The following is a 25911-nucleotide window of genomic DNA, read 5'->3' as shown; positions in this document are numbered from 1 at the left end:
AGGTACGGTTGAAATAAAAAAGTGTCATTTTTCCTTCACACTTTTGATTGATTGATTGAAACCTTTTTAGTAGATTGCACAGTACATTACATATTCCGTACAATTGGCCACTAAATGGTAACACCCGAATAAGTTTTTCAACTTGTTTAAGTCGGGGTGCACGTGTGACGGTCATGTGACCGCCTGGCTCTGTTTGATTGGTCCAACGTCACCAGTGACTGCATTTGATTGGTGAAACAGAGTCAAACGTCACCAGTGACGGCATCTTATTGGTGAAACGCAGACATGCATAGATCTTACTTTGAAGGTCTGTCTGACAAACCAAAACAAACAAAGCGTGCATTAACAGATCGATAAAAATCAGTAGCGAGTAGCGAGCTGAATGTAGATAAATGGAGCGGAGTAAAAGTAGCGTTTCTTCTCTATAAATATACTCAAGTAAAAGTAAAAGTATGTTGCATTAAATCTACTCTTAGAAGTACAATTTATCCCAAAAGTTACTCAAGTAGATGTAACGGAGTAAATGTAGCGCGTTACTACCCACTTCTGATCATAACTAAAGATAAAAGTCATTTTTTATTTACTTTCCCTAAATATCTAAAAGTATTCATATTCTCTTCATGTCAGATTATGCTCCTTCCAGCGCTGTTGTTTTTAGTTTATAGAGTTTTTATCAGAATTCAGCTAGCTTATGCTGCCATGCTGTACCAAATCTGCTCGAAGCCTTCAGAATTAACAATGTCTGTGCACTGTAAGGGAACGGGGACATACAGTTCATAGACAGTTGCGATAGCCAATCAGATCACCAGTTGTTGTCAGTAAGGCCTTCTAGATGGCCTAAGGCAGATATATACAATAATGTTATGAGCAAGGTAACACAAGAACTCCATTATCCAGCATGCCACAGTAGTGCAGAGCATGCGCAGTAGCCACGTTTAGCCAGCAGCGGGATGTTTGTGATGAACACCTCGTGGAGTAAACTTTAAGAACTCCGCCAACACGCCTCTTCTGCATCTTTTATGATTAGACAACACATATATTTGCAAGGCCATTTTCAAGAAGGATATTTAAAGAGAAACTACATCTTGTGAGACTATGACAGCCAACCCCGGAAGCTCGAATGGTTTCTACAGATTGTGAGTTCAGATATGTTATTTCTTTATTTTTTCACGTTTAATATGTTTTTTGCAATTTTAATTTTGACAGTACCACATAAGATAGGTTTTAATTGCTGATGCAGGTTTATTGACTTTTAAATGCGCCAGAAAATAACCCGTTATGTACACTGTTGGTGGTGATTCAATGCCCAGTGGAGCGTAAATGTGTTTCTGTATAGTATTCCTCCAGCAATGGTCATGTGGTGACATAAACGATGGTATTTTGAGAGGTAATCATTGAAGTCGGACATCACTAAAGGCCGAGGTGGGAAACGCACAGCCTGTCACTGGAATCAGGTAATACACCAACTTATATTCTTGTCTTCATGAAGAAAGAAATTAAACATGCTTGAAATTATCATTAAACACCTTTAATTTGTTAACAAAAATCTCTCTTCATAAATAAATAAATAAATAAATATAAATTATATATATGAATTGACTTGGTCAATTGAAAAGTAGCTCGCCTGCAGAAAAAGTGTGGGCACCCCTGGTCAAACCTACTTGCAAATCATGTCCACCAAACTTGGAATGTGCAATCTTTTGGTTAGACAATCTTCTGTCAAGCTGTCAAAGTCAAAGTGCCCCAACTTGTCGGAATTATCAACAGCCACCTTCTGTTCAGGTGAGACGCATGATTTATTAACGAGAATAAACTTCCAGGAGCAGGGAGACAAGGAAGCAGCAAACCACGATGATGTTAACAAAGGGCACACAGGAAGTGTTCACGGCAACGCTATAAATAGTTTGTCTGCGTCAGCGCTTATAATATTAATATCACTAATACTTGGTTAATATTCATGTCACGAAATGTAAATGTTGTATTGTTGGCGCTTTTTGAACGGTTATTTATTGGATTTTTGGGCGGAATAGTGGAGCTCCCATTGGCTCCACTGTAAGCAAACTTTTATTTACGTTAGTTTAATATTTAGAATGCATTAGAAAAAAATCCAACCGTCGTCACGTGAAAGATCCATCCATCCATCCATCTTCTTCCGCTTAACCGAGGTCGGGTCGCGTGGGCAGCAGCCTAAGCAGGGAAGCCCAGACTTTCCTCTCCCCAATCACTTTGTCCAGCTCTTCCCAGGGGATCACGAAGCGTTCCCAGGCCAGCCGGGAGACATAGTCTACCCAACGTGTCCTGGGTCTTCCCCGTGGCCTCCTACCGGTCGGACGTGCCCTAAACACCTCCCTAGGGAGGCGTTCGGGTGGCATCCTGACCAGATGCCCGAACCACCTCATCTGGCTCCTCTCGATGTGGAGGATCAGCGGCTTTACTTAGAGCTCCCCCCGGATGGCAGAGCTTCTCACCCTATCTCTAAGGGAGAGCCCCGCCACCCGGCGGATGAAACTCATTTCGGCCGCTTGTACCCGTGATCTTGTCCTTTCGGTCATAACCCAAAGCTCAAGACCATAGGTGAGGATGGGAAAGTAGATCGACCGGTAAATTGAGAGCTTTGCCTTCCGGCTCAGCTCCTTCTTCACCACAACGGATCGATACAGCGTCCGCATTACTGAAGACGCCGCATCGATCTGCCTGTCGATCTCACGATCCACTCTTCCCTCACTCGTGAACAAGACTCCGAGGTACTTGAACTCCTCCACTTGGGACAGGGTCTCCTCCCCAACCTGGAGATGGCACTCCACCCTTTTCCGGGCAAGAACCATGGACTCGGACTTGGAGGTGCTGATTCCCATCCCAGTCGCTTCACACTCGGCTGCGAACCGATCCAGTGAGAGCTGAAGATCCTGGCCAGATGAAGCCATCAGAACCACATCATCTGCAAAAAGCAGAGACCTAATCCTGGAGCCACCAAACCAGATCCCGACAACGCCTTGACTGCGCCTAGAAATTCTGTCCATAAAAGTTATGAACAGAATCGGTGACAAAAGGCGGAGTCCAACCCTCACTGGAAACATGTCTGACTTACTGCCGGCACGTGAAAGATAAGCAACATTTTTTTAAAAGTGCAGTTCCCCTTTAAAAATGTAGATCATGGGTTTCACTATGTAAAGCGATTTGAGTCACAAGAGGAAAACGTGCTATATAAATATAATTCACTTCACTACTGTATATACAGTATTGTTACTTTACATGCAGTCTGCTTTTGGCCCCTGGCCACATTTTTATAGCCTAATGTGGCCCTCCAAGTCAAAAAGTTTTAGCACAACCCTGGTTCAGACTATGTTCGCTATTTTCCTGTGTTTATAATCTCTTCCTGTGCTGGTGCTCTTGTTTTGTCAGTATTACCTGTTTGGTGTCTGTGTTTGGAAGCACTTTACTTTCTGTTCCTTGACATTCTAGCACATTGTCCCTTATTTTTAAAGGCCTACTGAAACCCACTACTACCGACCACGCAGTCTGATAGTTTATATATCAATGATGAAATCTTAACATTGCAACACATGCCAATACGGCCGGGTTAACTTATAAAGTGCAATTTTAAATTTCCTGGCAAACTTCCGGCTGAAAACGTTTCGATATGATGACGTTTGCGCGTAACGTCAACGGTTGAAGCGGAAGTATTCGGAGCCCATTGAATCCAATACAAAAAGCTCTGTTTTCATCTCAAAATACCACAGTATTCTGGACATCTGTGTTGGTGAATCTTTTGCAATTTGTTTAATGAACAATGGAGACTGCAAAGAAGAAAGTTGTAGGTGGGATCAGTGTATTAGCGGCGGACTACAGCAACACAACCAGGAGGACTTTGAGATGGATAGCAGACGCGCTAGCCGCCGACCTCACCTTGACTTCCTCCGTCTCCGGGCTGCCGACCGCATTGATGATCGGGTGAAGTCCTTCGTCGTACCGTCGATCGCTGGAACGCAGGTGAGCACAGGTGTTGATGAGCAGATGAGGGCTGGCTGGCGTAGGTGGAGCGCTAATGTTTTTAGCATAGCTCTGTGAGCTCCCGTTGCTAAGTTAGCTTCAATGGTGTCGTTAGCAACAGCATTGTTAAGTTTCGCCAGGCTGGAAAGCATTAACCGTGTAGGTACATGTCCATGGTTTAATAGTATTGTTGATTTTATGTCTATCCTTCCAGTCAGGGGTTTATTTATTTAGTTTCTATCTGCATTTAAGCATGATGCTATCATGTTAGTTCCGTAGCTAAAGAGCTTCACCGATGTATTGTCGTGGAGATCACTGTGAATGTCCATTTCGCGTTCTCTACTTATTTTCAAGAGGATATAGTATCCGAGGTGGTTTAAAATACAAATCCGTGATCCACAATAGAAAAAGGAGAGAGTGTGGAATCCAATGAGCCCTTGTACCTAAGTTACGGTCAGAGCGAAAAAAGATATGTCCTGCACTGCACGCTTGTCCTTCACTTTCACGTTCCTCATCCACGAATCTTTCATCCTCGCTCAAATTAATGGGGTAATCGTCGCTTTCTCGGTCCGAGAGGCCAGGGATTGGGGGTCAAAGGAGACAGGTCGACGACCTCAGAATGGCACCATGCAAGCTTGTTGCTCATACGGAGGCAGGTGATGTGTCATTTACTGTGTACCAATTACAACATGGCAGGCAAGCACACACACAATAGTGGACAGAAGAGCTATTACATCATCAGGCACCGCCTCAAGGAGCAAGGCACTGACCACTACAAGAACTAATGGTGTGCAGGGAGAGGGTGGTCATTACATCAGAAGAAAAATCTGAGATTGTGTGGCAGGCGGCAACTGGACCAGTGTGTGCGCGCGCAACCATAACATAATAATAACACCCACACAGGTCAGGTGGAGGGTCGCAAAAATGTTTGATGTGACACACACACACACACACACACACCAGGCTTAACATGCAGCTGGCCCAGCTTGTAATGAACAGTTATGTCACACAGACTGCGTTGAAGATGCTATGTGGTTATTTAAAATGTACTGATAAAAATATGACAGTTCCATTTACATGGTAGGTATGTAGCTCACGAATCATACCACCAATGACGCTACCACCCTAATTTGACAGTTGGTACTTGCGTGTTTGCAGATATTTACACAATATTATCTGTGTGTTTTCAGTGGGAAGAAAATCTATACAGCTATAAAAAGCTGCACATCCTAAATAGCATATTTTTCGGACTATAAGGCGCACTGAAAATCCTTTCATTTTCTCAAAAATCGACAGTGCGCCTTATAACCCGGTGCGCCTAATAATGTACGTAGTAATTCTGGTTGTGCTTACTGACCTCGAAGCAATTGCATTGGTACATGGTGTAATGAAAAGTGTGACCAGTAGATGGCAGTCACACATAAGAGATACGTGTAGACTGCAATATGACGCCAGTAAACGACATCAAAACTTTAAATGTTCCATTGAAAATATAGAACATTACACACGACGCTCAAAAATCTGTCAAAATGTTTATAGTACTTCTCCAGTAAGCTATGAAGCCACACCGCTAGATGGATTGTCGGCGCATTAAACATTAAACATGTATAAGGACTGCAAAATGGCACCCATTAGCAGACATTATTTGGCGTTTTTTCGCAAAACCAACTTTTCTTACCTTCTGGTACCTGCTGATCTGAATTTGGGATCTGCTTAAGTCATGAAAATTTGTGCGAGTCCGCCTTTGTAGTCGGTGTTGACACCGCAGTCGATAAGACTACAGCTTTCTTCTTTGCAGTCTTCATTGTTCATTAAACAAATTGCAAAAGATTCACCAACACAGATGTCCAGAATACTGTGGAATTTTGCGATTAAAACAGAGCTTTTTGTATTGGATACAATGGTGTCCGAATACTTCCGTTTCAACCATTGACGTCACGCGCATACGTCATCATACATAGACGTTTTCAGCCGGAAGTTTCACGGGAAATTTAAAATTGCACTTTATAAGTTAACCCGGCCGTTTTGGCATGTGTTGCAATGTTAAGATTTCATCATTGATATATAAACTATCAGACTGCGTGGTCGGTAGTAGTGGGTTTCAGTAGGCCTTTAAAACAGTTAGCTCCATCTTTTGACACTTCTTCCACTCCCGTCCTTGCACGCTACAACAAAGAGAAGACGCTGTCGAAGGTGAGCCACGTAAATAAGGCTGCCCACAAAACGGCGCATCCAGGAGCGACTGTCAGAAACTGACTTGAAGATGATCTGTAAAACATCATCTATGCCACATTTTGACCAAAGAACCACCATTACATGTTATGTAGACCACAAGGAAGTCTTTTACATTTAGAAAAAAATCATAATATGACCCCTTTAATGCGCCTTATAATCCGGTGCGCCTTTTGTATGAAAATAGACCCCCTCATCGGCAGTGTGCCTTTTAATCCAGTGCACCCTATTGTCCCCAAAATACGGTATGTTCAAGTTTACTTTATAGACTATGTTTACACTGCAGGCCAAACTGGCCCAAATAGGATTTTTTTTTAGATCTGATTTATATTATATAATATATATTCATGTATTACATATAGTCTATTGCAGGGGTGCTCACACTTTTTCTGCAGGCGAGCTACTTTTCAATTGACCAAGTGGGATCTACCTCATTCATATATATTATTTATATTTATTTATTCATGAAAGAGGTTTTTGTTAACAAGTTAAAGGTGTTTAATGATAATACAAGCATGTTTAACATTCCTTTCTTTCATGAAGACAAGAATATAAGTTGGTGTGTTACCTGATTCTGATGACTTGCATTGATTGGAATCAGACAGTAGTGATGATAACGTCCACATTTTCAAATGGAGGAGAAAAAAAGTCCTCCTTTCTGTCCAATACCACATGAAAGTGGTTGCTTTTTGCCATCTTATTTGTCCAGCTTCCATACTCCTTTTTATACACTTTACAAGAAATACATTGGTGGCAAACTCCGTAGCTTGCCAGCTTGTGCATGCCAGCTTTCTGAGACTCTTGTTTTTTTAGCGCAAGCAGGATGAAGCAGCGCTTTTATTGTGAAGACAGGAACAGTGCAGTCGGTCTTTAGAGTTTTGACGGCAGATACAGTGCGAGAGTCAGTTGAAATAAAAAGTGTTTCTCGCCTTCCTGTTGGTCATTTTTTCTTAATATGATCTGGCAGCAGCCAGCGTCATCTCACAAGACCCTCGGGTGCCGTGAATGTCAATCAAGTGACGAAAGTGACGTCTTGGTGAAGATTGATGATCGCCCATTTTTAGGTCTATTTTTTTAATGCCTGGCTGGCAATCGACTGACACACCCTCCCCCATCGACCGCTAGCTCGCCATCCACGTAATGGTCCATTGTTAGCACACTATTGATGCACCGAAAATTTGGTCGTCTTAAATAGAAACTGAAACCGGATGTTGTGATGAAATATCCATTTCCGCTGGAGGCTGCGTCTTTCCGGCGCACACAAGTTACGTCGCTCACCCAAAGCTGACAAAAAAGTCACATTCAAGTCGCATTGCGTTTAGACTGCAGTCACATTTGAAAAGATCAGATTCGAATTGGATTCAGGACCTCCTGGCGTGGCCTGAATCTAATGCCAAAAGATCAGATTTGAAGCACTTTGGAGCGTTTAGACTGGCCAAAAAATTCAGATCTGTGTCACTTGGGGGCAAAATAATCAGATCTAGTGTGTAGCGTAAACAGGGTCATAGCGTTGTCCCTTGACCAGCAATATTGTAGTACAACTATGATGAGTGTGCGACACTGCACATAAATAGGATATACTAAGACTACAAAAGGAAGAGGTTACTACAAAAGTGACCTTCTTTACCGTATTTTCCGCACTATAAGGCGCACCTTTTTTTTTTTTTTTTTTTTTTTTTTTTATGAATTTATTAATCAATCAACAAAACAATACACAACAATACCACAATAATGCAATCCAATTCCAAAACCAAACCCGTCCCAGCAACGTTAAGAATAACAACAAACAGAGCAATTGAGAGCAATTGAGGACACACAAACATGTCACGGAACAATACAAATGTAGTGAAACAAAAATGAACATTATCGACAACAGCATCATTATTAGTAATAATTTCAAAATAGCAGTGATTAAAAAAAACCCTCATTGATATTATCATTAAAAACATTAATAAAAAATAATAAAAAAATTTGAAATGAACAATAGTGTCACAGTGACCCACACCTGCATCACATCTCACAAGCTTGACAACACACTGTGTCCAATATTTTCCACAAATATATAATAAGTCATATTTTGGTTCATTTAATAGTTAAAACAAATTTAAATAATGGATCCCATATTCCAATATATGTCAAGGGTGTACCCCGCCTTCCGCCCAATTGTAGCTGAGATAGGCTCCAGCGCCCCCCGTGACCCCGAAGGGAATAAGCGGTAGAAAATGGATGGATGGATGGATGGATGACTCATTATTATCTAAACTAAATGCAGTTTGTTCTACTGATATCATCTCCATAGCTTGTGTATACCAGTCAGTATGAGTTGGACTATCAACAGCTATCCATTTTTTAAATGTTACCCTTTTTGTTATTATGCATATTGAAAGAAAAGCATTTTTACTCTTTGATGACACGTTACTATATTGATGTAGATCCCCAAGAATACAAGTTTGCAGTGTCATTGGGATGTTTATATTAAGGAATGTGATTGCTTCTTTTGTTGTTTTCAACCATTACTCTTTTATTTTCTGACATTCCCACAATAAATGAACAAGAGTTCCCTCAGCTGCCCGACACTTCATACATAACTTGCTATCTACAACACCAATTTTAAACAGCTGAGAAGATGTAAAATACAATCTATTCAATATCTTAAATTGAGTCAGTTTATCTTTAATGCTTCTAAAGGGCTTATTGGCATTTTTCCAAATATCATTCCATGATATGTCTCTTTCATCTAAAATGCCCAAATCCATCATCCTTTTCCGAACACATGCATCATTTGCATTTCTAGTGTGGTGTTCATTTATTATTCCATAAAAGTGCATCTTCCAGTTCATGGCTATTTAAAAAGACATACTTTCAGAGGATATGCATTTATTTACAGCGTGTTTTAAAGAGATAAAATTTTAAAAATGATTTCTGGGTACATTATATTGTTCAACTAAATCATTGAACGGTTTAAAAGAGTTTTTATTAATAATAAGATGAGGTTTAGTAATACCTCTGTCTTTCCACGTTGTCCATTTAACCATATTTTTTATGAATTATGATATTAGGATTGTACCAAAGCGATTGATTTACAGATGTCATTGGGTTGATTCCTAGTATTTTCTGGCACAGTTTTAGAATGTTAAAGGTGGCTTCTATTGGGCTCTGCCTCAATTCATTAGGTATTTTTTTAATATAATATAAGCTCCCCACATCAATGTCCAAATTCATTAACATATTTATTGGTGTGTTAATTAAAAGCGCACCTTTAATGAATGGCATATCGCAAAACTTTGTTCATATATAAGGCGCACCGGATTATAAGGTGCGCCTATGCATCCATTAGATGGAGCTGCGCTAAAGGGAATGTCAACAAAACAGTCAGGTCAGTCAAACTTTATTAATAGATTACAAACCAGCGTTCTGACAACTCTGTTCACTCCCAAAATGAATAAACAGCTGTTTTATTATTTTCCCCGAGGTAAAGTCAGTGACGTGGTGTTTTGTTTATCTTTTAACAACAGCAAGGTATAACAGTAGTGCAACATTTATATCACATAGTGGAGGGGAACTTTTCCCTGATTCAATAAACGCGTAAAAAACAGTGATACTGTTACGGTAAATCAAACGTTAGTGCAACCACAATATAGTAATACTCGAAATAGTGCAGAGCAATAACAATATACCAATAACTCAACGTTGCTCAAACGTTAATGTCACACAACACAACACACAAAATAAACATGTAAAGCTCACTTTATTAAGTTATTCCTCATCCACGAATCCCTCGAATTATTCTTCTTCAGTGTCCGAATGAAACAGTTGGGCGGAAACGGCATCCAACATGCCCGGCTACGTCTCGCCGAAGTCGTCATTAATCGGGTCAGTGTCGCTGCTGCTCTATTCCCGTGTTCTACTGCGTGACTGATCGTCTTAAGTTTAAACTCTGCGTCGTAAGCGTCTCTCTTAATAGGAGCCATTTTTGGGTCTTTACATAAACAAACAAATGGAAATCAAAACGGCACGCCTCGCGCAGTCATACATCCCAGCATGCACTGTGCGCTGCTTCTTCTTCTTCTACGGGGGAAAATGAAGTTGGCGGCTGCTTACCGTAGTTGCGAAACCTAAACTTTATGAAAATAAAGTTTAGGTTTGTTGTGGCTCAATATTGGTCCTTATATAAGGCGCACCGGATTATAAGGCGCACTGTCAGCTTTTGACAAAATTGGAGGTTTTTAGTTGCGCCTTACAGTGTGGAAAATACGGTATAAGTCAATTGGTGACATAATATAATGCTAGTCAGTGTTTCCCACACATTCATTTATTTGTGGCGGCCCGCCACGAAAGAATTACGTCCGCCACAAATTTGTTTTTTTTGTCCTGTCCAGTTTCTCAGGCAAATCATATAGTTGATGTAGATGCCCTTATAGGCTGTTCAGATTTACTTTACAAAAGAGAAGTGTAGGATACTTCTCTTGTTGCCTTATTTGTATTTGACCACTACTGTTTTCTGTTTATTTGTTACTGACTGTGGCAGGACACCTCTGCCTCTGTTTCACTTTATGTTGCTGGTAAATAATATGGTTGTAGTAGTAGGCTAAAGTTAAATTATTTAGTATGCACTAATTAAAGGGGCAGAGCTTTAAGAGACATTTTAGCTTTTATATTTTATAAGATATATTTTTTGTAAGAACCACAATTAATAAATATATTTCAGTGAATAACTTATTGTTCAAATCCGTATATAAATATGTACATAAAGTGTTGTAATTATATTGTAAAATGGATGGATGGATGGATGGATGGATGGACGTTTAAAACAAAACTGTTATTATTAATTAGTAAGTATACAGTTTTTGAGCCTTTTAGAGAAAATCATATCATTGTAGTAAATTATGCAAATTACTCGATGATGTCATGGTGACCACGCCCATAGCCATGCCAATAGCCACGCCCCCACCGCCACAGGTATCTTGGCAGTTTATGGGAAACACTGCTAGTACATTTTTTTTTAAAGCGGACCTATTATGCAAAACCACATTTTCTTATCTATTGGTACTTTATTTTGGTTTCCCATAAGTCCTGAATTTATATCATCAAACTATGGCGCCATTTATAAAATAATCTTGCCTTCTTTCAAATTTGCCCCAAACAAGCCGTTTGGAATTTGAGACTTCAGTGACGTATTTTGCCTTAGTTACGTCAGCACGTCTCCATGTAGAGTCACAGAGATGGTCTGTAAAACATCATCTATGCCAAAGCACCACCATTACATGTTATGTAGACCACAGGGAAGTGTTGAAAAAAATTGTATTGTGACCCCTTTAACCAAACCAATCTCATATCATTGCCTTCCAGATTATCCTAATAAAACAATCACCTCTAGTTCAGACAGAACAAAGAAAGGCCAAACTGTGATTATTTGCCTCCATTTAATGTCTCTCGTATTCACCTAGTTACCAACACACACACACACACACACACACACACACACACACACTCACACACACTACCCCTCCTCTCCGTTCTCCCTGCCAAGTCATATCGTGGTCGTCCCTGCGGTGACACTAATTTATTGTGTCGTCTTCTACGAGCCAATGGTCTCTCTGGATTTATAGCCTTGACAAGCGAGGCTAGCCGTGAAATGCGTGCGAGAGCGTGGCAGGCACTTGTCCAACCCAGCGTGATGATATTCCACTGCACTTTAGGAGCTCTTCATGTCTGGCCGACACGTGCGCACATCTTTACAGTAGGCTTCTTCATACAGAGCTGCTGATCATGGACACATTGAAGGCCAATGAAGAAGACCAAAACATGTGCTGGTGATGATTTACGCTCTCAGGAGATACAGAAAAAGTTTCCTGCCCTGCTGTATCGAAGGTGATATGTTACGGTAAATTATAGGGTTGTACGGTATACCGGTACTAGTATAGAATCCCAGTACTAATGAATCGAAAACGGTACTAAACTCTGTTTGAAAAGTACCGGTTCCCGGGCATGACGCCGCGTCTTCGCGTCGTGACATTGCTGGTTTTACGAGCAGAGGAGCATGTTCAGCAGTACACACACACACGCAGTACTTACAAGCAGACACATTGTGTAGACAGAAAAGGGAGAATGGACGCATTTTGGCCCAAAAAACTAAAGATAAAGGTGAAGTTATAACACTGAAACACCCTCAGGAAGAGGTGCTTTAAGACAAGGCTAGCTAGCAATCCTTGCCTCCATGGCGACAAATAAAGTATGTTTCTTACAAGTATCATCCCTGCAGGACAAGGAATAGCTAAACATGCTTCACTACACATCGCAGAAGGATACAATAGCTCACCGCCGTCACAATGTAAACAAATGCCATGAGTGGATCTACACCTGACATCCCCTGTAATGATATCAAGTACAGGAGCGTATCTAGTCGATACTACTATGATTACTTTTTTGTTTAAAAAAAAATTCATATTATGTTTATGAACTCAGGAAATATGTCCCTGGAAACATGAGGACTTTGAATATGACCAATGTATGATCCTGTAACTACTTGGTATCGGATCGATACCTAAATGTGTGGTATCATCCAAAACTAATGTAAAGTATCAAACAACAGAAGAATAAGTGATTGTTACATTTTAACAGAAGTGTAGATAGAACATGTTGAAACAGAAAATAAGCAGATATTAACAGTAAATGAACAAGTAGATTAATAATCCATTTTTACAGCTTGTCCCTCATAATGTTGACAAAATAATATAATGATAAATGACAATATGTTACTGCATACGTCAGCAGACTAATTAGGAGTCTTGGTTTGTTTACTTACTACTAAAAGACAAGTTGTCTTGTATGTTCACCATTATATATTTAAATTATTTTATTTCATTTAAATTGCAAAAATAAACATGTTTAATGTACCGTAAGATTTTTTGTTAAAATAAAGCCAATAACGCCATTTTTTGTGCTCCCCTTTTTTACAAAAGTATCGAAAAGTACCGAAATACATTTTGGTACCGTTACCAGTACCAAAACATTAGTATCAGGACAACCCTAGCTGGTGATGATTTACGCTCTGAGACAAGCGTTCTCAGGACATACAAAAAAAATATGCCCTACTGTATCGCAGGTGATATGTTTTTCAACTTCGATAAAAAGCAAGTACAGTACTAACAAAGCAACCACAAAGCCCAACATGTGGTCTCACGCTGCATGCACTTAATAATTCATGCAGTACTTACGAAACATCACTAGGTGACAGCCTCACCCTGAAAAACCCGGACTGGTGTAGCGAGAGAGAGGATGACCAACTCGATTTCAGGCGATCTCCTCAATGATTGGTCTAAAACACTCAGGTGACTACAGGGCGCCATGACTGCTACCAACCTTGAGCTGATGCTGTGTGTTTACGGCGCTTCCTTGTTAGTTTTTCAATGTGTAAAAATGCAGTGTTGAGCAGCGTGGGGCTGATCCACCCGCAAGAATTATGGAAAACTTTCACATCGCTTTCCCAACAAGTATGGGAAGTGGAAGTTCGCTATCAACACTGGAGAGCCATCTCTTACAGTGTCTCGTGTGAAGTAAGCACACAACACAATGTCTGTGTTTTGTTCAGGACAGATTACAGAAAAGTTAATACAATCAATAACAGAATAAATTAATAAATTAAAGAGATGCTTTGACAAAAACAGACTCTTTGATTCTCAGTAAAACTACAATAATGCAATTTGGTAACAGCAGAAGAGAGGGTCAAAGACAATTACAAATAGATGGAGATAGGGTGAAAGTAACCACATTATCGGTGTAATAATAGCTGAGAAAATGAACTGGAATCTCATGAAATATAAAGTCGTAAGAAATATGTCAATATTGAATATGGCAAAAAATGTTCTGGACCAAAAATCACTCCATATTGTCTGCTACTCGCCAGTGTTACCATATTTCAGTTATTGTGCAGAAACATGGGGAAATAACTACTAAAGTACACTTACAGTATTTACTTACCATATTACAAAAAAGAGGGATCAATCAGAATAATACATGAGTGATTACAAATACATTGTAGGCACACACTAAAGTCACAATTTCGCCATGATTGTTGGTCCAAAGCTTGTGAAGACTTTGGCAAAATGAGGGTAATACGGTTTTTTTTGGTCGCTGTGTGTATTTTTTCACGTTTATTGCGCCGTTAGAGTGCCTGCTGGTCACAAAACACTGCAGGAATGTAGCAGCAGAGTGCGTCAAATACGGGGCGCAAAATTATATATTTACAATATAAAAACATGTTTTATTGTAAGTTTTTGAGACGGAGTATATATAGACATATTATTTTGGGTTTATTTCGTCAGAAAAACTACCGTCAAAACGACAGCAATTACTTGCATCCAGGCACAGCTGCACATGTTCTTGGTAGCAAACATGGCGCCCGTCTTTTAGTTGGCCATACTCTTTTTATGCACCAGCCTGGAAACACCTTCAGTCGAAAGGAAATTACTTGATTTCAGTTTTATATAGGTTAATTATACTACCTTGTCTTTGTACTTGCACAACAGTTAGAAACTTAAAATGTTAGGTTCAGTGAAGTCCCATTCGGTTAACTTGTACATTGCCTTGGTTCAGTGAAGTCCCAATGGCGCAATGCTGGGGGAGGGTTTCTTTATCAGTATCATGCTTCAAACCCGCTTTGAAAAGCAAAACGTGCTCATTGTAGTCATTAATCCCGATTTCCTCATTTTAATAAAAACATCTGCACAATTTTTTTTATTCATTTTTATTTTGTCAGCTAAAGTTTTTGGAATTTGAATGTATTATTATTTATTGAGTGGATTTGTTTAAATTTTCAGTATCAAATGGTTCAAGTCGGTCTAAAGAACGTTTATAAATTAAATAAGAATAAAAACAAACTAAATTTAGGGCAAATTAATGCACTTTTCATATTTTCTGTTATTGTTTGTTGTAAGTCAGGTGTGTCAAACATACGGCCCACGGGCTGGATCAGGCCCACTAACAGGTTTTATCTGGCCCGTGGGAAGAGTTTGCTAAGTATAAAAATGGGACAACATTTTTGAATGAAAGAAACCGCTGTTCTAAATGTGTCCACTAGATGTCGGAATAGCAATTCTTTGTATCTTTGTAGATTATGCTACATATGTAAAGAAATAAATAAACCACATGATGCTAGTACATCAATAAAGGAAAATGAGCAAACTACATAAATAACATCCTGTAATTTGATTTTGATATTGTTTTATCTTGATAAATTGAAAATTAACACTAATGAATTGACTGACGAACATTGTCACATAATTTATTCAGAAAGTATAAATAACGACAAATAAAGATAGAATACTATTAACTGCAACATGTGTAAAAAAAAAAACAACATTATGATTTGTACATTTTCAGAATGTGCTTGTTCTATTTTTAAACAAAGAAAACAAACTGAAGTTGTCTTTATTTTTAAGTTATTGTGCCATTATTTTACCAGTCCGGCCCACTTGGGAGTAGATTTTTCTCCGTATGGTCCCCGAACTAAAATTAGTTTTACACCCCTGTTGTAAGTGATCTACAGTTCTTTCTTTTTTCTTGTATTCATTAATGTTATGCAGATATGTACTTATAACAACTTCATAGCCAAATGCTCCTATTGATAGTAGCGGCGGAGAGGTTGGGGTGCGCGAAATGTTTTCTTTTTACTGCCTTAATGGAAGAAATGAGAAACAAGTACTTTTTACAAATCTGCCAAGACACTACAACGTTTCAAAGACATCGTTTTTTTTTTTTTTTGAGTAACTAGGTAAAGTCACTGATATGAAGGCATTCAACATATTGCAGGAATTAGACAGTACCATGAAATAAACACAGTCTGCGTCACACACATCTAGCCATACACAAACACGCTGCAGCACATGAACACATGAAGGTTCCCACCTTAGTGCAAAACCATGGACCACCACGGCCCTCTATGCGTGTGTGAAGGTATGACAGGCAGACAACAAAGGACGTACACTCGCCATATAGTGGTCTGTCTTGTAAAAATAACAAGTAATAATAATATTGTTTTTAAATAAGCCGCAGTTCAGCCTGTAAAATGTGATCCTCTAATGAACTGGATGAAGGTGCAAAAAGATGTTTAGGGTCACTGAGGACTGAGACAACATTCTATTTTGCTCACATTCCATCCTCGCAGAGACTAAATTCAGCAGGCTCTTCATGTTTCATGTAGGTTTTTGTAGCTTGTTTTTCCAGAGGAAGTAGTTCATATTTAGACAAACAGTGACACCGTGTGGTTGTTGGTGAACGTTTCACAGCAGAACTGTTCACACAGACAATACTTTCATTGATATGGTTAGAAGAGAAAATAACTCATCTAAGACCAGTGATGGGCAGTAGCAAGCTACATGTAGCTAATCTATGTACAGTACAGGCCAAAAGTTTGGACACACCTTCTCATTCAATCTTTATTTTCATGACTATTTACATTGTAGATTGTCACATCAAAACTACGAATGAGGAGTTATGTACTTACCAAAAAAAGAATGAAATAACTGAAAACATGTTTTATATTCTAGTTTCTTCAAAATAGCCACCCATTGCTCTGATTACTGCTTTGCACACTCTTGGCATTCTCTCCATGAGCTTCAAGCACACCTGTGAAGTGAAAGCCATTTCAGGTGACTACCTCTTGAAGCTCATCGAGAGAATGCCAAAAATGTGCAAAGCATGTTTTCAGTTATTTCACCTTTTTTTGTTAAGTACATAACTCCACATGTGTTCATTCATAGTTTTGATGCCTTCAGTGACAATCTACAATGTAAATAGTCATGAAAATAAAGAAAACGCATTGAATGAGAAGGTGACTACGAATCCAGGCCCCAAAAATATGTATAAAATCCAATGACCTGGATGAATGAGAAGATCCATACATACAGAGAACTTCCATGATGATTGGTTGGTGTTCCTATGATGAGTCACAATTGGCTAAGGTTAGGGTGAAACATTACGGACTTTCCAATCAGAGGCAAGATAAGGCGAATCGTCAAAACTAGTAAGCAAAATCATAACAGACACGCCCTCATGTCACATGACGACGAGGGAGTCGGAGAGAGAGGGACGCTTCAAGCTGACCACTCAAAAAAAAAAAAGAAACATATTTGAAAATGTCAGAGGAATTCTCTCCCGCAGAATAGATTTTTCCTTTAGTGATGAAGACGACGTGCAGGAAACCCACAATAATGTGTTTCCTTGGCCATATTTGGACAAATGTATGTGTTTAGAGAAAACAATGCCCAAAACCTTAGTTTTTAGTTGTTTACTCTGTAAACCAACATCATAACTGCTCTCTTCATCTAAGACGTCTAACCCATATTTAGTTCATGAAAAGTTTTACTGCACATAACCACTACCAACTGTTCCCAAAGAGCATTGTTTTTTTTTGTCAAGATCTAGATTAATGCTGTTTTTTACTGTAGGTAGAGAAAATTAATAACATTGTAGGGGTGGGCCAAAGAAAAGGCAAACTAAATAAATACATAGAGTGGGGTTTGGGGACCCCTAGAGGTAGTTGTAGGGTGTCCCCAGCTAAATGACAGATAGTTAATAGTAATATTTGTACACTCTCAGTTACATGAACATTGATATTATACATGTGGGCCCATAGATAGAAATGCGTTACACGTAGCTTTGATGTCGCAAACTACTTTTACCGTGTAGCTCAGACCTGACAAATTAAGGCCCGGGGGCCACATGCGCCCCGTTGAGCTTTTCAATCTGGCCCGCCGGGCATTCCCAAATAATTTTTTTATATCTTTAAGATGGAAAGTGTAGCTGCCATTATGATGTGCAGTGATGTTTTCTAATGACCATAAGTCTTAAACTATCCAAAGTATTTCTATGGTTGGAATCTCTGCTTTTGCATGATATTTTAGTGACTAGTGTTGTCCTGATACCAATATTATTTTGGTACTATACTAATACCCGTATACCGTACAACCCTACTAGTTACTATGGTAATCTACGTCACAGCAGGTCAGACGAGGCACCAAGCAGTGTGGGTGTGGCTTGATTGTAAAATATGTCGATTGAGAGGGGGTGTGACGTTCATATGTTCTCAATATTCAGGGTTTTATCGTTCATAGCAAAATTAAAAATTCCATTCCGTTTTTAAGTCGGTCTGTCATAACGTTTTTAGCATTCAATCAGACTTTATTGTGAGGTTTTGTATTAGTTTTCCTAAAAAATAGATATACTGGCCCCCAGACACATTTTTATTCTCTAAATTTGGCCCCCGGGTCAAAATAATTGCCCAGGCCTGGTGTAGCTTGTAGTGTAGCTTGCTACAATTCTCAGAGGATAGCTTCCCCTGTAGCTTAGCTATATTTAATCGAGAGTAACTTGTAGCTAAGTTTGCTACATTTTCCAAGTAGCTTGCCCATCACTGTCTAAGACTACGTTGACACTGCAAGCCACTGTGGCCCAAATCTGATTTTTTTTCAAAATCTGATTTCTTCCAGCTGACTGTTTACATAGCACGCAAAATGTGATCTTTATCAGACCTAATGTGGCCTCGACGTCACTTGCATGCACACTTCGATTAAGTGAAAACAAATTAAGTTGACCGGATTTCGTAATTGTACGAGGAAGTCGCTACTACTACGTTGCAAAATAAAAGTTGCCACACCTAAAAATTTGTGGGTTTTTTTGTTTTTTTTACATGAAAATAAATTAAAATAATATAATGTATGAATGGAAATATATATTGTAAATTATTTGGGAGGGTTCTAATCTTTGTATGGCTGTTAGTAGAGGAGACACAGACATCAGCGTGGATATACGTTAGCTTTATTTTTCAATTCATGTAAACAACTTACGCAATGTACTAGGGTTGTACAGTAGACCGTTACTAGTATAGTATCCCGGTACTAATGAATCAAAAACGGTACTATATTCTGTTTGAAAAGTACCGGTTGGCATGACGGCACGTCGTCACGTCATGACATTGCTGGTTTTACAAGCGCACACACACGGAGTACTTACAAACAGACACAGTGTGTAGACAGAAAAAGGAGAATGGACGCATTTTGGTCTAAAAACTAAAGATAAAGGTGAAGTTATAAAACTGAAACGCCCTCAGGAAGAGGTGCTTTAAAACATGGCCAACTGGCTAGCAGCGAACATCCATCCGCAGTCGTCAGAGTTTTAGCTACTTCTAAATCAATAATCCTCGCCTCCATGGCAACAAATAATGTACACTGCAGGACAATGAATAGCTAAACATGCTTCACTACACCGTAGGAGGATACAATAGCTCTCCGGCGTGACCGCTAACAAAAGCTAGCGCGCCTGAATGTAAACAAATGCTATGGGTGGATCGACACCTGACATCCACCGTAATGATACCAAGTACAAGAGCGTACCTAGTTGATACTACTATGATTACATCGATATTTTTTATCGTCACAAAATCTTTTTTTCAAAATTCATAATAGGTTTCCCGCAGTGTTTTGTTGTTAAGGCGGCCGCCTTAACAACAAAGAGCCACAGCCTAAACTAACGTCTTAACAAGATCTCCAGCCACACGTGCGCATTTAAAAAAATATTACTGTCCCCAAGCAAACGCATGCACTGAGTGTCATACGCATGCCAAAATACTGGGGGCGCTGTAGCCTAGGACTTAAGACCAGTTTAGCCAATCAGAAACATCCAAAACGTCATTTCCGGAGGCGGCATATAGCAAAATTGGCGGGTCACGGCAAGAAATAATTATATATGTGGACTGACGGAGAAGTAGAGCTACTCTTAAGCATTGTTTCGGAGTTTAAAGTTAACAAAACTCAAAGAGTTGACTGGGAAACTTGCCAGTCCAAGTCTGGTGACATTCTTACCCTATTTTGGAACTGTACGGACATCTGAGGAATTTCCTCATCGGAAAGAGCACATCACAAAAACAATTATCGGCACTAAATTGAAAGCGATTCGTGGAAAGTACAGACAAGCAGTCGACGCAGGTTGAAGAAGTGGTTACGGTAGAGTTGTTTTGCTATACTTCGAACTATGCGAGCAGATCTCGGGCGGTTCTCCATCAACTACATCCATTGAATATGGAATAGAAACATCAGATATTGACACGAGCTCTCACAGGAGTTCAAATTCTCCATTCACCCCTGACAGCCTAGTCACAGACAAAGATATGCCAAATGATGTACAAGAGCAGCAAGATTCCAATAGGAGCAATCCACAATCTTCTGTGGTGAAAGAGAGAAGAGTTCTACTTCAGGTATGTGGGCGCTAACTTCATTGCTAGGAAGTAATATTGTTAAAAGGCAGATAGATGTTGTATATCTGGGGCATCAAAACATTTTTATATGAACTGCACTGCAATTACAAATGCTCTCAGATGACCACTTCCAACAATGTGGAATCATATTTTGCCCATTTGTTTAAATATTATCATTGTTTGACAACAGTGTGACAAAAATACTCGCTTTGGAATCAGAAGTCAAGATGGCAGGCATATATTAAAGTTCAGCTGTTTTAGATGTATTTAAATAGGGTTGTATTAAAAATGTTTTGAGTAGTTTCTTGTAATAAATAATATTGAGTTAAGTAAAACTGCAGTTACATTAAAAAAAATGTTTCTGTCAAAATTAAAATACCTCACAGTGCTTTATTGACACACATGGTTTACCGACGATGTTGAGGGCCATTTGACATGTTGTAAATAACATGTCACAATTTTACAGCTGTGCTAAAGTGGGTTTATCCCAAATAATGTATTCATGATTGTTGAATGTACATTTTTTCACTCGGCAAAACTCAACAGCCAAAAGCACGACAGACTAAAACGAAAACTTCCAATTGAGACAAAGTTGCTGAATGCAGTAGAAGAAGACGTCCAGATAAAGAAGAGACTTCTGGACATGATAGAGACATCAGAGAAGCAATCGTCTGACAATTTAGACAAACTAACCTCAAATGACTAAGTAAAAATATTGACTTAGTAAGTCATAATAATGACATACTTAGTATCTCAGGTAACTAGGACTGTTTTGTTTGTACTTTACCGAAAAAATATTGAGATATATATCGTATATCGCCATTCTGCAAATGGAGCGGAAAACACAACCAAAAATTGTAGGCTTCTTTATTTCTCTAACATTTGTATTTATTATAAGATATTGTTATTTGGTTATTTTTTAATAAACATTGTGTTCAATGTAATCAGAGTCGGTAGTGTATTGCCCCCCCAAAGCTGTGGTGGCAGCGATGAGGTGGAGACGTGATGGCAACAGGTCGAGTTACACTGTTCCTTCCAACCACCCAACTACCCACCCCCTTCCCCGTCCAGCCGCCTATCCCGGGCGACGCCCCCTCCCACCACCTAAATTAACACATTTTCTGGGGGAAACTCTGTATTATGTTTATAAACTACATATACCAATGTACGATCCTGTAACTAATTGGTATTGGATCGATACCTAAATTTGTGGTATCAGCCAAAACTAATGTAAAGTATCAAACAACAGAAGAATAAGTGATTATTACATTTTAACAGAAGTGTAGATAGAACATGTTGAAACAGAAAATAAGCAGATGAACAAGTAAATTAATAATAAATTTTTACAGCTTGTCCCTCATAATTTAGACAAAATAATAGAATGATAAATGACAATATGTTACTGCATACGTCAGCAGACTAATTAGGAACCTTTGTTAATTTACTTACTACTAAAAGACAAGTTGTCTGGTATGTTCACTATTTTATTTAAGGACAAATTGTTCTTCGATTGCAAAAATAAACATATGTTTAATGTACCCTAAGATTTTTTGTTAAAATAAAGCCAATAATGCCATTTTTTGTGGTCCCCTTTATTTAGAAAAGTATCGAAAGGTATCGAAATACATTTTGGTACTGGTACCAAAATATTGGTATCGGGACAACCCTACAATGTACGTAACATGTAAGCAAACATATATTATATATAGCCTATTATTTGGACACTACTGATTAGTGATACACCGAAAATTCGGCCACCAAAAAAAAAATTTGCTCACTGAACCGGAATGTTGTGATTATGTATCTACTTCCACTCTCTTCCTGCACACATGAATGACGTAGCTCGCTCAAACATTACCTATAAGTCGCATTTCTGTTTCGACTGCAGTCACATTTGAACGATTAGATTCCTGATGTGGCCCAAATCTGATGCAAAAAGATCGGATTTGAAGCACTTTGGAGCGTTCAGACTGGCAAAAAATATCCGATCTGCGTCACTTGATGGCAAAAAAAAATCTGATTTGCTGTGCAGTGTGAAGGAGGCCATGGAGTGGGTCGTCTTAGTCATTAAGCAAACACAAGGGTGTTCAAAGTGTAAGGAGCAACTTGACAAAAATAAAAATGTTATGCCTGAGTGGTAAAGGCTTACTGTGTCACACTTTGAAAACCATCCATGTAAAATAATGTATTGACAGATGTAAACACAGTCAGACTTTAAAATACTAACCAAGTACGAGAATGGAGTCGTCTTTCTTGATGTATTTTTCCAAGATATGTCGGATGTTGGAGAAACCGCCCAACCAGTCGTAGTTTTCCTCCACCTTGTACCTTTCGTCCCAGTAGTCGACACATTTGTACTGCCGGTTGTCTTCTGGAATGTGATTCATCTTTCCTGTGGCCCAAAAATGGAGATAATGTTATGAAACACCTTGTTTGTTAAATAGGTATGAAGAGTCAAAGGTACAGTAATTAGTGAATATACTGGCTTTAATTATTTTAAAACTCATCTCAAATGTTGGCTTAAGAGGAATTCGATCTGTGATCATTAATTTTGTCCGAAGTATGCCATATTTTTGATTGTATTTAGTTGCTTAACTTGAACACTGATTTCTTATTGGTGGTTAGTTTTCTTAATTTGTGTGAATATTGTCTGTCTATCTGTGTTGGCCCTGCGATGAGGTGGCGACTTGTCCAGGGTGTACCCCGCCTTCCGCTCGAATGCAGCTGAGATAGGCTCCAGCACCCCCCGCGACCCCAAAAAGGACAAGCGGTAGAAAATGGATGGATGGATGGATGGGGCGGCGTGGCTCAGATGGCAGAGCGGCCGCGCCAGCAACTTGGGGGTTTTGGGTTCGAATTCAACTTCGGCCATCCTAGTCACAGCTGTTCTGTCCTCGAACGAGACACCTCACCCACCTTGCTCCTGATGGGTCGTGTTTTAGCGCCTTGCACGCAGCTTCCACCATCAGTGAGTGAATGTGTGTGTGTGTGTGTGTGTGTGTGTGTGTGTGTGTGTGTGTGTGTGTGTGTGTGTGTGTGTGTGTGTGTGTGTGTGTGTGTGTGTGTGTGTGTGTGTGTGTGTGTGAATGGGTGAATGTGACATATATTGTAAAGTGCTTCGGGTATTGTGCAGGTTTAGTAAAGCGCTACATAAATACCAACCATTTACCGTTGTATTGGTGTTTTCTGACCTAACAGGGACCACACTATTGGCATATTAACATTCATGTGTTCATTAATATGCGCTATACCTGAAAATTAATTAACTAAAAAAAACATTACTTCATGTTTTAGACAGGTATACTCAGATTCAGAACTAATAGACATATATATTTGAATGCCTACGCCTAACTATAGACTTTAAAACCCCATTATTTAATACATTATATTGCATGTTTTATTTAGAGTACTTTAGTATTTGAAGGCATGCTTTTAAATAACCAATTCATCATAAAAACAACTCGTTCCAAACCCGGAAGTTAGCATGCACATTGGCGCATGCGTAGTCACCACGCTTTCTGGCCGTACCATACTTCCTGTACTATATCTAATGTGGCAGTTTTCATACTTTAACACACACTCAAACATTGTTAGGGCGTTAATGTTATAAATATTGACTTACTTGTTGTGACTCGATAACACCAATGTCTGCGCCGTGCGGCTGGACCAAAGTTACCAAATCCACGTGGTCGCCCCTTCCTTTGCGTGTATCGCGGGGGTTGCTGGGAAATGTAGGCAAACATGTTAACGCTCAACGATTTGGTTATTTTGGTTATAAAAAGCTTAAAGTAAATGTAAATATTTTCAAATGAGTCCTTTTTTGTGGAGGAGAACACTTTACTCACCGTGTTGGCAGTTTTGGCACAGCCGCCACCCACTCCTGTTACCAGGGTTGGCAACTTCAATTTGTGATGCTTTCAGGGAACCTCGTTAAAATATATCAAAGTCTATTTAAAAACAGAAATAAATGCGGCTACTTAGAATGACAAGCAATGACAAAATGCTGACTTTATAGTCAAAATAATGTATTCAACCTGTAGAAAAGCCTTTCATTCGTTTTCCCAAAAAGTGTCTAATCTGGAGTACTGTCGTCTGGTAATGTCATTTTTACTCCAGCAGAGGGCGGTGTTACACTACTGTTTGCAAAAGTTTCACTTACCGCTACACTTCATGCCATCTCAAATTGGCTGTTTTCACCACACGATTGACAAAAATCACCGATATAAATGCTTTTTTTCAATCACGTCTACAATTATATTAACATAATTGTGTTTCTATACACAAAAATTACTGTCTAATATGGAGTGCTGTAGTCTGGTAATGTCTCTGTAGAATTTGCACCTGGCTTGCTGACAACAAGCTATCCATACACTTGGGTAAAACGGAATCCATCCTGTTTGGGTCCCACATCAACCTTAAGAAAGTCAATGACTTCACTATAAAAGTGGGTGACATTGTTATCACCAGGAAAGATGAGGTCACCTACCTAGGTTCCATTCTAGAGGCTAGTCTTTCCTGTGATAAAATGGCAACCAAGGTAATCAAAAAGGTCAACCAACGAACAAGATTTCTCTATAGAATATCCTCTCTGGTCAACAGAAGCACCATGAAGATTCTAGCAGGAACTCTCGTTCAACCCTTTTTTGATTACGCATGCACCTCCTGGTACCCTCAAAAGCCTCAAATCTAGACTCCAAACATCCCAGAACAAGCTAGTCAGATTACTTCTAGACCTCCACCCCAGATCACACCCCACTCCTACCCACTTCTCCAAAGTGGGCTGGCTCAGGGTGGAGGGCAGAGTAAAACAACTTGCACTGAGCCTAGTCTATAAAATCCGCTACACTAGTGGTTCTCAACCTTTTTTCAGTGATGTATCCCCTGTGAACATTTTTTTAATTCAAGTACCCCCTAATCAGAGCAAAGCATTTTTGGTTGGAAAAAAAGAGATAAAGAAGTAAAATACAGCACTATGTCATCAGTTTCTGATTTATTAAATTGTATAACAGTGCAAAAATATTGCTCATTTGTTGTGGTCTTTCTTAAACTATTTGGAAAAAAAGATATAAAAATAACTAAAAACTTGTTGAAAAATAGACAAGTGATTCAATTATAAATAAAGATTTCTACACATAGAAGTAATCATCAACTTGAAGTGCCCTCTTTGGGGATTGTAACAGAGATCCGTCTGGATTCATGAACTTAATTCTAAACATTTCTTCACAAACAACACTGAATATTGCATTGTTGCATTTCTTTTCACAGTTCTTTTTGACAGACATTTTTAAAAAATCTCACGTACCCCTTGGCACACCTTCAAGTACCCCCAGGGGTACGCGTACCCCCATTTGAGAACCACTGCGCTACACCTCCCTGATACCGAAGTACATGTCAAACTACTTCCTTAACGTAAATGACCGCCATAACCACAACACCAG

The 25911-nt window shown here is 39.3% G+C and overlaps 1 protein-coding gene across 1 annotated transcript in view; it reads right to left on the bottom strand.

Moving 5' to 3' along the window:
• The window catches only part of ece2a (endothelin converting enzyme 2a), a 192516-nt gene extending 168096 nt beyond the window's left edge, over nucleotides 1-24420 (bottom strand). Inside the window, exons 1-3 of the mRNA XM_062022781.1 lie at nucleotides 24319-24420; nucleotides 24096-24195; nucleotides 22701-22865 (exon numbers count right to left, since the gene is read on the bottom strand). Coding sequence (XP_061878765.1) covers nucleotides 22701-22860 — 160 coding nt within the window. The 5' untranslated portion in view covers nucleotides 22861-22865; nucleotides 24096-24195; nucleotides 24319-24420. The remainder of the gene's footprint in view (nucleotides 1-22700; nucleotides 22866-24095; nucleotides 24196-24318) is intronic.
• Nucleotides 24421-25911: the final 1491 nt, after the last annotated feature.

Source organism: Entelurus aequoreus, linkage group LG16 (assembly GCF_033978785.1).
Source record: "Entelurus aequoreus isolate RoL-2023_Sb linkage group LG16, RoL_Eaeq_v1.1, whole genome shotgun sequence".
NCBI lineage: Eukaryota > Metazoa > Chordata > Actinopteri > Syngnathiformes > Syngnathidae > Entelurus > Entelurus aequoreus.
Note: the sequence above shows the minus strand (reverse complement) of the source record. Positions and strands in the feature narration are given on the sequence as shown.